This window comes from Nycticebus coucang, chromosome 11, assembly GCF_027406575.1.
Source record: "Nycticebus coucang isolate mNycCou1 chromosome 11, mNycCou1.pri, whole genome shotgun sequence".
NCBI lineage: Eukaryota > Metazoa > Chordata > Mammalia > Primates > Lorisidae > Nycticebus > Nycticebus coucang.
This window is the reverse complement of record NC_069790.1, coordinates 128,056,543-128,069,397: the sequence shown is the minus strand read 5'-3', so window position 1 is coordinate 128,069,397 and position 12,855 is coordinate 128,056,543. Positions and strand designations below refer to the sequence as shown.

The following is a 12,855-nucleotide window of genomic DNA, read 5'->3' as shown; positions in this document are numbered from 1 at the left end:
ATCAGTTTAAAAATTTCCTAGGTTTATTATTAATTTATGTTTTGTTTAATTTTGTCTTTTCTGGCAGTTTTTCTGTTAGAATGCTTTCCTTCCTTATTGACGGTAGGAGCTCTTTATCTACAAGACAATTGCCCTTATATTATTACAAGTATTTTCTCCTGTTGGTCTTCAACTGTAAGATATATTTGGTAATGCAAATAAAATCTTTAAAAATCTATCTGCCATTTATTTTATGGACTCTCCCTTTGCTTTCCTACTAGGTCTTCTGTGGTATAGGAGCAGATACCTTCCCAATCATCTGTATTTTCTTTTATATTATGAATATTTTTACAGTAACTCTCTAATCCACTGGGAATTTATTTGCAGTAACTGTAGTAAATAAGAACAGATGTTTTCACCAGTTCTCCCAGAATCACACTGACTTTCCTGCCCCTTCTCCACTAGATGAAACCCCCCTCCAGGGCCTCCTCACACTCAGAGACCCCTCCCTGAGCAGACAGCCACATTCTGTCTGCCACTGAATATCCATGCCTTGTCCTAGCCTTTATTCTACAATCAACCCCAGAACTTCTGTCCTCCCTACGAGCCCCCAGACACCCTGTGACTCTCACTGTCGCTGTGGGAGAGTGGCGTCCTTGTCCTCAGGGGAGCAGCTCTGCACCTTTCTGACCGTTCTCTCTGTTGCTCCAGGAAGTGCTTCCATTTCTGAAATTTAGGCCCAGATGTGTCCTGTGAATTTTCTTACTAGCTGTTTACCATTTGTGTGGCTATCTTGAATGAGAACTAATTCCATTTACTTGATAGTTTTACTGATTATTTCTGTTGCCTTTTCTTGATTTCTCTGGGTGTGCACTTACCCCACCCATAAGTAGCAGTTTTGTTTCTTCTTCAATAAATAGAAAACTTTTATTTTACATGTTTTACCTTATTGATTAAAATTTGGAAGATATTTTGTGGAAGGAACAGTGGATGTCCCTGATTTTAACAGAGAAACACCCAGGAGGACTCCGATGAGTCCATCGACTTTAAATGTGCACAGGGGCTTGTGTGCAAGTTTTCTGGAGAAAAGTTCATGGTTTTTCTAGATAGCAAACAGCTCCACAGCCCCTAAAAGGCTTAGGACACTTTCCCAAGCTGGCTTCAATTGCAGACAGTATTACGTGCACCCAAGTGAGTTGTTCCAACTAGTGAGTCCTAAGAAGTTATAGCTCTATTTACTGAGGAAATAAACAAGGGTGAGTGAATGTTGAGAAGAGCATTTTTTCATATGGACACAGTATGTTGTATTAATCATAATTACATAGCATCTTTGCATATGATTAAAATCTCCTTGATTGAGGTTTGTGTTTTTAACATACTTATAAGTTGATTTTATTATATCCTAAATATTTTATTTGGGATCGTCCCTTTTGTATTTATAAGTGAAATTAGCCTGCAATTTTTGTTCGCTTCTGATGTTTGTCTCAGTGTGATGTCTGCTTTTGACCATAGGCTCATTCTTGTTTTATAAATAAACTGTTAGGCATTTTCTCCATTTGTTCTTATGTTCTGGGACAGTTTTTCTTCCCAGGAATAACTTGTTCCTTAAAAAATTAAAAAAACTCACCTCTGAAAACTACTAGGTTCACTGACATTTTTATAGCTCATATTTCACTGACTTTTAAAAAAATGCCTTTCTGGCATTGATTATTTTTAGATTTTCTTTAAATCTGTTCTGGTAATATTTGCAGCCCCAGAACATTACTCATTTCTTTGACATTTTGACCTTTCTAGCACAGACCTGTACCTTACACTTTCTTCAATTATATATAAATGTAACTTATTTCTCATCTTTTTCTTGCTTTGATATTTTATAAACATTTCTACTATGTTAGTCTATATAAGAAAAAACTTTGTGGCTTATTGCAAATCTGAGCATTTTCTAACTTACCCTGATAAATACCCACTAAGCATTGCTGTGTGGCAGTGCTGCTCCAGGCACAGAAAGGCACGCATCCTCACAGGCCTGCCCTCCTGGGGGAGCCGGCCTTCCAACTTTTACCCTTGTGATTGATTCATTCATCCAACAAATGTTTAACAATTCTCTGCCTTTGTCTAGGCAACGTAACTGTACCTTTTGTGCCTATTTTATATATTACGAATTGCAGTTCACCAAAAGACTTGGGAGAGCATGAGTCTCTTCATTTTTTGGATCTAGAGTTAAAGAGAAAAGCCATCACACCTTTTCTCCATGAACAGTCTGATGCACACAGCTGCCTGTCATGGCTGATCTCCCCTTCAGACTAGGAGGAGGCCTGGCCCTCAAAGAGGTTGAGCATGGACACTCATCTGAAGAATCTGAGGAGCACAGCGTGGTGCTTGCAGGAGAGGCCATGGAGACCCTTGGAACCAGGTTCACTCTGAAACTCCTGAAGGGGACAGGCACAGTCTGACGGGGAGGGCTCTAAGGAAGAGACACTCCATCGGCCTTGCAACCACCCATCTGGTCCAGTCACCCCAGTGACAATAAGTTTAGCCTATACCCAGCAGAGCTCTGGCCTCATGGCTGATAGGTCTCAGGAGTCACACAAGGCACCTCCTTCTTGGTGGGCAGTTCACACAACAGTGGGGTGCAGCTGGTAACAACCGTCAACGTCGGGAGCTAGATGTCTCAGTATTTGAGGAAAACACACTGCACTGTTGGGTTGGGTGTTTTCTGGGGATGCCTGGGCAGCTCCCCTGAGATCCACAGCTAGCAGCCTCTACCAGGCTGGTTCAGACAGGACAAGAGGGGCGGGCCGACTTGAGAATGTGCCCTCCCACTTGGCAGCCGTTCTGCTCAGCCATAAATCATTGTTCAGTGACCTTGGCAGGGCCTTGGCTTCTTATTGGCAAGTACAAGTGACAAAGCTGAATCCCAACCTTCTCCCTGGCTTTGACAGGATCTTGGACCCTCAGAAAGAACTTCAAGGTCTTGCAAATGTTTCCTTCCAAAGCCAGTGCTGGAATTAACTTCTGCTGTGGCCACGTATTTCCCTGAGTCAGAGCCTCAGGTCAGGCCCTTTTGTGCCGGCTATGTGTTTCCTGCTGGACTGTCCTCTCTAGCATGAAATCCTGGTGTTTCCAAAGCCCTGTAATGATCAGTGGATACTCTTGTGGAAACACTTGCACTAAGCTGAGCACTTTCCCTGGAGGATTTGGAAGCTCAAGGTGAGCAGAGCGCCCAGGTATTGGGGTGGGGTAGTCACTCACCTTCACAGGGCTCCAGGACTCCATGGGAGGGTTAGTGCTGCTCAGAGCAGATTGTACTTTGTGTCCAGGGACGGCAACACAGAACTTCAGCCACAGGCAGCAAGTTCAGGCCTAGCCCACTGCCTTGAATCTGGAGCCCTGTGCTAGGACTATCTCCACAACAAAACCAGGTGATGCTTTCAAATTGATCGAAGCATCTATTTGGTCCCCATTTGAGTAGGATTAGAGTGCGTGAATACTTGTGTCTCAGTGTTAACATTCGAGAGGGTTATGTGGGTAGAAGGTTATCCATTGGTCTCCAGCACTGAGAGAACTATCTGCAGTGAAGAGCTGCCCTGTCCAGTGTGGTGACCACTGGCCACATGTGGCCTTGAGCACTTAAAATGTGGCTGGTGTAACTGAGTGACAGGAGGTTACATTTTAGAGAAGTTTAATTAATTTGATCTAAAGAGCTACACATGGGAAGAGCCACACTGGACAATGCCGGCATCCACGTCACCCTCGGGTCTTGGTTTTTCCCCTGAGGTTTAAAAAGGCAGGAAAAATCCCTCTAAAGTCATGTTAACGTATTAGTGTGTCAAGTCAGAATTTATGCTAAACTTGATTACCTGAACTATTTGAAGGCTATGTTTAACTTCCTTGCTAGACGTTTATCAGCACTGTCTCTCTGAAATGTGGTGGCCACTGCTGAGCCTTCTAAGTTGTGCTGAGCCAGGGAACCCCTGTCCTCGCTCTGCTGTCCAGAGTTCGAGGAAAGGTGCAAGGAGAGGGTGGCAGATGCAGTGCGGAGACCTGTACAGCCCACAGAGCTGCTGCAGGGCACAGGCTGCCACATAGGCCCTGCAGCACCTGCAGTCCCAGGACTGCACAAGACAGAGCAGGAACAAGCCCCTGGCGGGAAAGGAACGCCTATACCCAAGAGTGCCACTGTCGCCAACAACACACATTGGGATGAATGACTTTGCTTCAAAGAAATGAAGTGATGGGTTGTCCCAGAAGAATCCAAATCGCACAGCTCTGGGCTGTGTGGCTTTCCCATTCATTCATTAAGAAGTGGACACTAGGCCCAGACAGCCTGTAGTAGACAGAGTGGTCCTGTGGGGTGACTGCAGGTGGACTGCGGCACCACGGAGAAGCCAGAGATTTCTTGGAGGAGGGGCTTTGGGCAGGAGAAAGGACTTCTGAGAACTGCCGGGTGCTGTATCCTCTCTCCTGTGCTCTGGTCAGATCTTCAAGGAGCTTAGTGTGTAGAGCATGGGTCCGGTTAGCCCAATGTGCTTTGTGTGGGGATTTGAGTTCCTCAGAAGTTCAATTGTGAATGCAGGGACCAGCGTGTCAATTTGGGGCTCACAGGCAAACACATCTGTGCCACTGCAGGGAACTCTTGCAGAGTCTGCATCCCAAGACCCCAGGGATGAGAACCGTGCAGCCTCCAGCCCCTGCCATGAGGAGGCCAGTTCCCTTGGCCTGGAGGGGCAGAGAGGGACCCTGGTGCCAGGTCCCACTGACCAGCATTTGGAGAAGCCCTGAATGCCAGAGCTTGGGGATGGGGAGGGAGGAAGAGCAAACACCCTCTGCCCTCCTGCAACCTTGCCCCACCAGGGGCCTCAGCTGGTTGTCAGGGGAGGGAGGGAGGGAAGGCAGGCGAGGTCAGCATGATGGTCATGGTGTCTCCTCGAGGGTGGATTGGGGAGAACAGGAACGGACAGGAACGACCCTGTGAACACTGCCCTCTGCCCTTTTGTGAGCTGCCCTAAGTAGCAGGGTCCAAGTTCCCAAGAGGAGAATTCCTACAATTTAAAGTAAATGAGTTTAGATGTTCCAAATAATAATTTAACAATAAAGTTATAGTTCAGCCAAAACTAATAAACCAAAGCATAGCTTTTTATATTTTGGTTAAAATTTTTTATTGTAAAATAGCAATGAGGTTTCATAGTACTTGTGTAGACTTTAAGACTTCTTGGCAAAAATAAACTTCATCCTGGATTATTTCCTCTTTATATTACATGCAGTAATTAGTTTTGCAGCAACTGCAGACCAGGTGGCTCTGTGCACAGGGCCAGCACTGTGGGTCCTTCTCAAGGACCAGCCACACCAGGACAGGGATCCTAGAAGTTCTGGATCACAATTATCACTAATCCCTCCTGGGCCTAGTGCTTTCACAGAGATTAAAACTATCAAATCATGAACCCACTAAGGCAGGAAACATTAAGAAATAAAAATGAGCTCAGGGACTGGCTTGGCTCAAGGATGCACTGGGAGCCTCATCCCTGTGCCTGTGACATCAGAAGACAGAATCCAGGTTCTGTGTGGGTAACATTGTCTTTTTATTTCCACCCTAGTGAGGGCAAGCTGAGTTGGAGAAGGAAATCAGCCCATGGGTAAAGGTGGATGGGGATTTTAAAGGTCAGAAGGGTGGGGGTTGGCACCTCCCCTTTCCAGGGTGGGACATCTGTCAGAAGGGGGGGAGGGGTTGTCACATTCACCTTTCCAGAGTGGGACATCTGAAAGGGTGGCACTCAACCGGCAGAGATCTCACAGACCACCAAGGCTTGTATGAAAGGTCTTTATTGACTAGGGATACTGCAGAGCAGCACCAAGGAGGAGAGAAAAGAGAGAGGGACCAAAAGAAATGCACCTTTATATAGGTTCAGTTAGGGGAAGTCTCAGCATGGTGATGGGATGGTGGAATAGCCAATAAGGAGTTACTGCTCCGGTGGGAAGAGCCATTAGGGGCAGGCCATAAGTTTGAAATTTTCAGCGGGTAATTGGGACAGGGAGATGAGGTAAGTTTTGCAACTGGGAGATGAGGAGATGTCTAGTAGGCAACTCCCTGTTGTTCAGAGGGCAACTCCCTGTGCTTGGAAAGGAGCTGTAACTTTAAGAGTGAGATAGCTAGTCTTGGTCTGTTGAAAGCAGGAAGGGGCTTTTCTGGGGCAATTACCTAGCAACATCTGTCGGGAGGGTGGGGGTTGGCACCTCCCCTTTCCAGGGTGGAACATCCGTCAGAGAGTGGGGGGTAGTTCTATTTGGGCAGGCCCCTCCATTTGACTCTATCATCCCCGTCTTTTTAGCCTACTATAAGGAGGCAGGATGACGGGCAGTCTGGGCTCCCTGTAAGGAAACAGAAAATGGGGAAGGGGAAGGGAGGGATGTTTTACAGGAACATTTTGGGTCTTCAGTTTGAACTGGTTGATATCCATGTAGGGCAAGGATATTAACAGTTGTTTTTCGGGAGACTGCCTGGTCAATAAATTGACAGATGAGACAGAGGATTACTGGTCCAAAACATCCACTAGTAAAAATACCCAGAGTTTAGGTTTCCAGGATGACATCCAGAGAGCATCTTGATTTTCTGGGGATCATCAGTCTTTTGCAGCTATGCTTAGGTCGGGAATTTTCGTTAGAGCCCATGAGTGACTGCAAACCAGATGTTCAGAAAGATCTGGGCAGTCAGACTTCCAGTGAGGAGCTCCATAAGCTGGACACGGCTTGTGGGGAGGATTTAGATTTGGTTACTGCTTTGCCCGTTGTCCCAGCCTACTGCATTTAAAACATGGTCCCGAGAGAGATTTTCTTTTTTTGGACTGCTCAGAGGAATTTCAAGAAGTAATAGGTTTTGTCCAACGGCAGAAGCCAATAACTAGAGCTCTGAGAGGCACTGCCACACCTTGAAGGCCATATCAATGAGATCTTGCTGGGGTGGGGGTGGGGGTGTCTGAGGGCCCTGGGGGAATTTTTGGAGTTCTGCCAAGTTTCTTTTCTCTCACATTTTTTCTCGCCACTTTTTTTACTCTCTATAATGTGCAGTGGAAGGCCCGTGGGGGGCGGTGGAGAGAGTGGGGGATGGGGTGGAATTCTGCAGGTAGGAATGCTGTGGGTAGGAATGAGGTTGGGGGAGGAAGGGAAAGACCTGGATGTAGGGAATTTCAGACCATTTGTGTTCACAAGACAACTCAAGGAATGTTTTGGAGGAAGAGAAAAGCCTGGAGGTAGGGAATCTCTGACCATTTGCCTAATTTCCACAGTAATTGTTGAGATCAGTGAGAATTGGTAGGCCATGGAGAACCATTGGCTTGGCAGTGTTACATAAAACAATGAGGCGTTTAGGTTTAAGGTCTAGATAGAGCTTTAGAGGCTTGAGGTGAGTTAAAAGGCAGCTTAAAGGTGAAGAAGGGGGAATTCGTGACTGAGTGGTCCCCATATTGGAAATTGGAAGTGAAAAAATAAATGAGGTTAAAGCGAGAATGTAAAGAGAGCATATAGGTGGCTGGGGCTGGGATCAGGGAGGTACTAAGCCTCCACATGTGAAACAGCCAGAAAAAGTGAAACTGGGGTTAACCAGTCAGAAGAGTAGCCCAGGCGCATGGCAGGGTGTCCCCAGACACCAGCCACTGGACAGGCGAGCCTGGCTTGCCAGGGTTAAGTACGGAGCACCAGAGTTTTTTTAAAACTGAAAGAGGGGCTATATACAACTGCTTAAGAGCTCCAGAGATGGAGGGAGAGGGGAAGAGGAGTTGGAGTGGGGAAACAGAGACATTTTAAAAAGTTCAGAAAGGGATTCTAGACAAATGCTCACCTCACCATTAAATGGATGAATTTTGGGCAGGGGTGAGGGGTTCCCCTGTCTTCCTTCATCTCGTCGGAACAAGAGTCCATCTAGTTGGATCTGAGGGGGTGTATTTTGGCCCCCCAAGGGGGTTTCTCCCAATCTGAGTCACAGCGCCAAAATGAGAGGTCAAAGACTGAAATAAAAATAATTCTGAGACGCAAAACAAAAGGAAAACAGAATCTAGGTTCTATGTGGGCAACATCAGCTTTGTATTTCCACCGCAGTGAGGGCAAGCTGAGTTGGAGAAGGAAATCTGCCTGTGGGTAATGGTGGATGGGAGTTTTAAAGGTCAGAAGGGTGGGGATTGGAAAATCCTCTTTTCTGGGTGGGACACCTGTTGGAAGGGTGGGGGGTTGGTTCTTCATGGGCGAGTCACTATATTTGGGCAGGTCCCTCCACTTGACTCTGTCAGTGGGTGTCTTACTGTCCTCAGATGTGTGTCCACTCGAGCTGTCCAAACACGTGTCCCCAGAAGGCTGGTGCCTCTCCAGTGCACTGCTCTGGGCACAGACTATGCTTTCCTTCTGGACTTAGCTCCCTGCTCCCTCCCTGAGCTTTCCTTCATTGGGGACAGACCGTGGGGGCAGACCTTCCCTTGCATAGGTTTGTTTTGCAAAAGCCAGATGGTTGCTTGTGATGAGTTCTGAGGGGAGGTGATAGGAGAGATGGAAAGCAGTGAATGTCCTCTTGGTTCAGGTGGAGGTGGGTGGCCGTAGGGCCCTAGCAGGGGCAGTCCTTTCCAGGTCTGATGCTGGCACCAGCAGTTTACTGATATGTTCTTTCTTTGTAGATCACGTTTTATATTCTGGTGAAGGCCATTTACACCCTGGGCTACAGTGTCTCCCTGATGTCCCTTGCAACTGGAAGCATAATTCTTTGCATCTTCAGGTAATCAGTAGAAATGATCCACTCTGTGGACCTTGCGTGGCAAGCAAAGTTGGAGGCAGGTTGGGGCAGGTGGGGCAGGTCAGGCCTCTCAGCACCTGAGGGGGCAGGTCAGGGCCTTTCAGGTGGGAGCCCCTGGTCCCGAAGCCAGCAGGGCTGCCCTGGCGCTTGGGAGCAGGAGACGTGACACCAACACCTGTGAGACAGCACTTCAGATGACAGTGAACCATACTGTCACTTAGTAAGTACTTGGTCATCATCCAGGTGCCTATGAAACACAGAAGTGAGGTGACCTCACCTTTGGCCCAGCAGATTCTATGTTTTTGCTTTCTTGAAAGACACTCCAGTATATTTAAAAGCATGAAGGTGGAATCAGAATACTGTCTGGGTTCAGAAGCTGGGTCAATCTTGCGGTAGCTGCATGGCCTTGGACTAATTGCTTAACCTCTCAGTGCATCTGTAAAGTGTGGATGTAATGTGTCAGTTGCGAAAGGGCTCAGCACAGCATGTGGCTGCCTGCTCCTTCCTGGGGATGAGGCTGGATGCCCCTTCCCTCCTGAGTCCTTCATAGGTCTCTTTGGTGACAGATAACCCACATTTCACAGGTGGTCGGTCAGGGTTAAAGGATGAAGACTTTGGTCCTAGAACAGAAGTTTCTCTGTTGGAAGAGCTATTTTCATGTTTTAGGATTAAATCCATGTCTTAAAGCATCGTTAACACTAAATAAAATTAATGATATCTTGATTATTATTGAAGTGTTTCTATTACCACATATTTTCTCTTTGCTAAAATATAGAGAAAATGTTCACTGGCATGTCAGATAAAATCAGTGAAATAGCAAGTGGGATATTTCTAGAACCTGGCAAAAGCCTATTAGACTTATACTTAGAAGAAAAATAAATGAGACAGGACTGATGACAAATATAGCTGAGAAGCCCAGCAAACATGACTGAGTTGAACTTCTCACTTTCCAGGCATCTTAACTGCGGTTTATGATTTCCGAAAGAGTAAGTCTGTGCCTTTAATCCAGAATTACACTTTGGAAAGTGTGGGAAAATCTATCATATTCTCATACTTTTTAAAAAACCTGTACGATTTTAATATGTTCTATTACCCTCTATATCAGTGGTTCTCAACCTTCCTAATGCCATGACTCTTTAATACAAGTTCCTGTGGGTCACAACCCACAGGTTGAGAACCATTGCTCTATATGTTACTATGTATTTTTTTATTGTTTCACGTTAATTGAGGATACAAAGAATTAGGTTACAATGTTTGGCTTTGTTAGGTAAATTCCCTCTTATAATTAAGTCCTGCCCCCAAGAGGTGTGTCTGCTATGTATTGTTTAATTTTTCAAATTGCTGAAGAAACAAAGGAAAAATTTAGGGAGGTAAGCTGACACACACTAATCAAACTAGAACTTATTTTATTTTCCCATTCTCAACAATCCATGTTTTCGACATACATTAACATCCTTTGAGTTTGTACAGCGTGATGTATTTAACTAGCCAAGAGCATTTGAAATTATTACACATAGGAACACTGATCCTTTAAGGAGTCTAGATGGTTTCATGGACATCAAACACAGTCTCCTATTTTAGTTAGCTTGCGACTGTTTAATTGCAGAAAGGACATGTCTCCAGCCTGAGTAAGAGTAAGACCATCTCTACTAAAATTAGAAAAATAAGCTGAGCATTGTGGCAGGCACCTGTAGTCTCAGCTACTTGGGAGGCTGAGGCAAGAGGATCACTTAAACCAAAGAGTTTGAGGTTGTGTGAGCTGTGATGACACCATGGCACTCTACCAAGGGCAACAGAGTGAGACTCTGTCCTAAAAAAGCGGACATGTCTGCTTTGACTGCTGTTCTGCTGATGACTGCGTTCATGACATGTGCAGAAAAGTGTCCCAGCCAGGCAGGATTCTGGGCTCTGCCTTCACCCAGGGCCCCTGTGGGGTCTCGCCAACTCCTCCAGAGCTTTGAGAGCCAGTTGACTCTAAATTTCATATTATAAAAATAACATGCTCTGTTGCCTCCGTATTATACCCAGGAAGCAGCATTCCTTATAGTCCTCAAACATTTATTCTTCACAGACCCACAAGCTAAAAGTAGTAAGTTACCACATCCTTGTTTTGCGCATGGAAAAATGGAGCTACTTAATTCTTAGACCATGTTCCAAGTGCAAGTCACTGCTGCCCCATAACCGGGACATGACAAGATGGCCCTGACCCTCTGCAGCAGCTGGCAGGACAGTATGGCCGTGTCCCAGACACAGAGCGAGTAGGGAGGTCTGTCTCCCTGGGATCCTCAGGGCTTTGGGGTGGGGTCCTGGGGCCCCCATGAGTAACAAGGGAAGACTGTAATTGCTAATGTATACTTCATTGAGCACTTTGTAGGTGCTTTAGAACTTACATCCTCCTTGGAAGACTGCTGTCACTTCCCCATTGCACTAGGCAGAGCGGAGGCCCTGGGGCACTGGTTCACACCCGCTCTCACACCCACAGCCCTCAAAGTCCATTCCCAGCCATCACTAGTGAGCAGGCTGTAGCCTTCCTCGCTGGAAGCCACACTTTGGTTTCTATCAGTCACCCACCTGTGGACTCAGCTTCTGGAGTGAAACAGAATGAGCAGAAAGCTGGGAAATTCACAATGCTGGGACAAAAGTGTCCTTGGGGTGGGGTGACTGCCACAGATCCCTAGCCCCACACCATGAAAATTCATGGCGGGAGGAAAGGAAGGCAAAAAAAGGAAGTCATAGAGGAAAGGAAAGGTGATTTGGAGAGATGGAGGGGCATGCCCGGTGTGGGCACCCCAGCCGGCCAGGCCCTTCCGCCCTGGAGCTCAGCATCCGAGGCTGCCCAGACACCAAGGAAACATTAGATTCTACTCATATTCTTCACCCACTGAGGTGCTGTGGGTGTGGACTGCATGCAGTGATGCTTATTGATGAAGCAGGTGTTCAATAAGGCGCATGTGCAGCCTGGCACTGGTTGGCAAGGTGATCACACCTCCCATGGAGATGGTGAGCCCAGAGCCCGCTGTGGACCCCCTTCCCAACGCAGCCTCACTCAGACTCCTGGCAGCTGTGCCTTCACAGTCACATGTTCTGCAAAGCAGATTTTAAGTGTTTTTTTTAATGTTATTAAATCATAGCTGTGTACATTAATGCAATCATGGGGCACCACACACTGGTTTTATAGACCATTTGACATATTTTCATCACACTGGTTAACATAGTCTTCCTGGCATTTTCTTCCTGGCATTTTCTTAGTTATTGTGTTAAGACATTTACATTCTACATTTACTAAGTTTCACATGTACCCTTGTAAGATGCACCTTAGGTGTAATCCCACCAATCACCCTCCCTCCACCCAACCTCCCACCTCCCTCCCCTCCCAGATTTTAAGTGTTATAAGAGTTACAAACAAAATGTTCTGAGCATTTGAGGGAGAAGCAATTTATCATCCGAAGTTAAGCCCAAAGGAAGGTTCCCATTGGCATTTGCTGAGCGTCTTATGGGAGGAGCAGAGTTGTGTTGGCGACAAGAGCCAGGCAGCAGGACAGGGAGGCGACAGCTGTAAGTGTGCACCACACAGTGGGCAGGAGAGAAAATAGTAAAATGAGGCTCAGGAAATGGCTGGGGCCTGAGACTGCAGAATCTTAGACTAGAGGCTGATTGAGAGGTTTTGAGTAGGAGAGAAGGATCCTCATGCTTTGGACAGAGGTTTCCAGAAGGAATTGAAAGTGCTGAAGCAGGCAGATGTCCCCAGCAAGGAGGAGTGGGTGTCTGTGAGGGGCTGGATGGGCACCCAAAGGAGGAGCCAAAGCCACAGCAACCACAGGGTTGCGCACTGGCCAGCAGAAAGAATCAGGGAGCAGAGTACTCCTGTGATACCAAGTGTATTAGGAGCCACATTTTAAAAATAAAAAGAAACTATAAAGTTTATTTTAATAATACCTTTTATGCAATTGTTAGATCCAAAATATTATCAATTCAAATGTAATCAATTTAAAAGAATATTAATGACCTATTTACATTGTTGTGTTCACAGTTTTTAGATCACACAATGTAGGTCAATTTGGCCACAAAATTTGATTTGGAAATATTTGATCTGCATTTAGATCTTA

The 12,855-nt window shown here is 46.2% G+C and overlaps 1 protein-coding gene across 2 annotated transcripts in view; it reads left to right on the top strand.

Annotated features, from left to right (window-relative positions):
* VIPR2 (vasoactive intestinal peptide receptor 2) overlaps positions 1-12,855 on the top strand; it is a 73,867-nt gene that overhangs the window by 44,174 nt on the left and 16,838 nt on the right. For both annotated transcript variants that reach the window (XM_053553909.1, XM_053553908.1), the window contains exon 5: positions 8,634-8,731. In XM_053553909.1, coding sequence (XP_053409884.1) covers positions 8,634-8,731 — 98 coding nt within the window. The remainder of the gene's footprint in view (positions 1-8,633; positions 8,732-12,855) is intronic.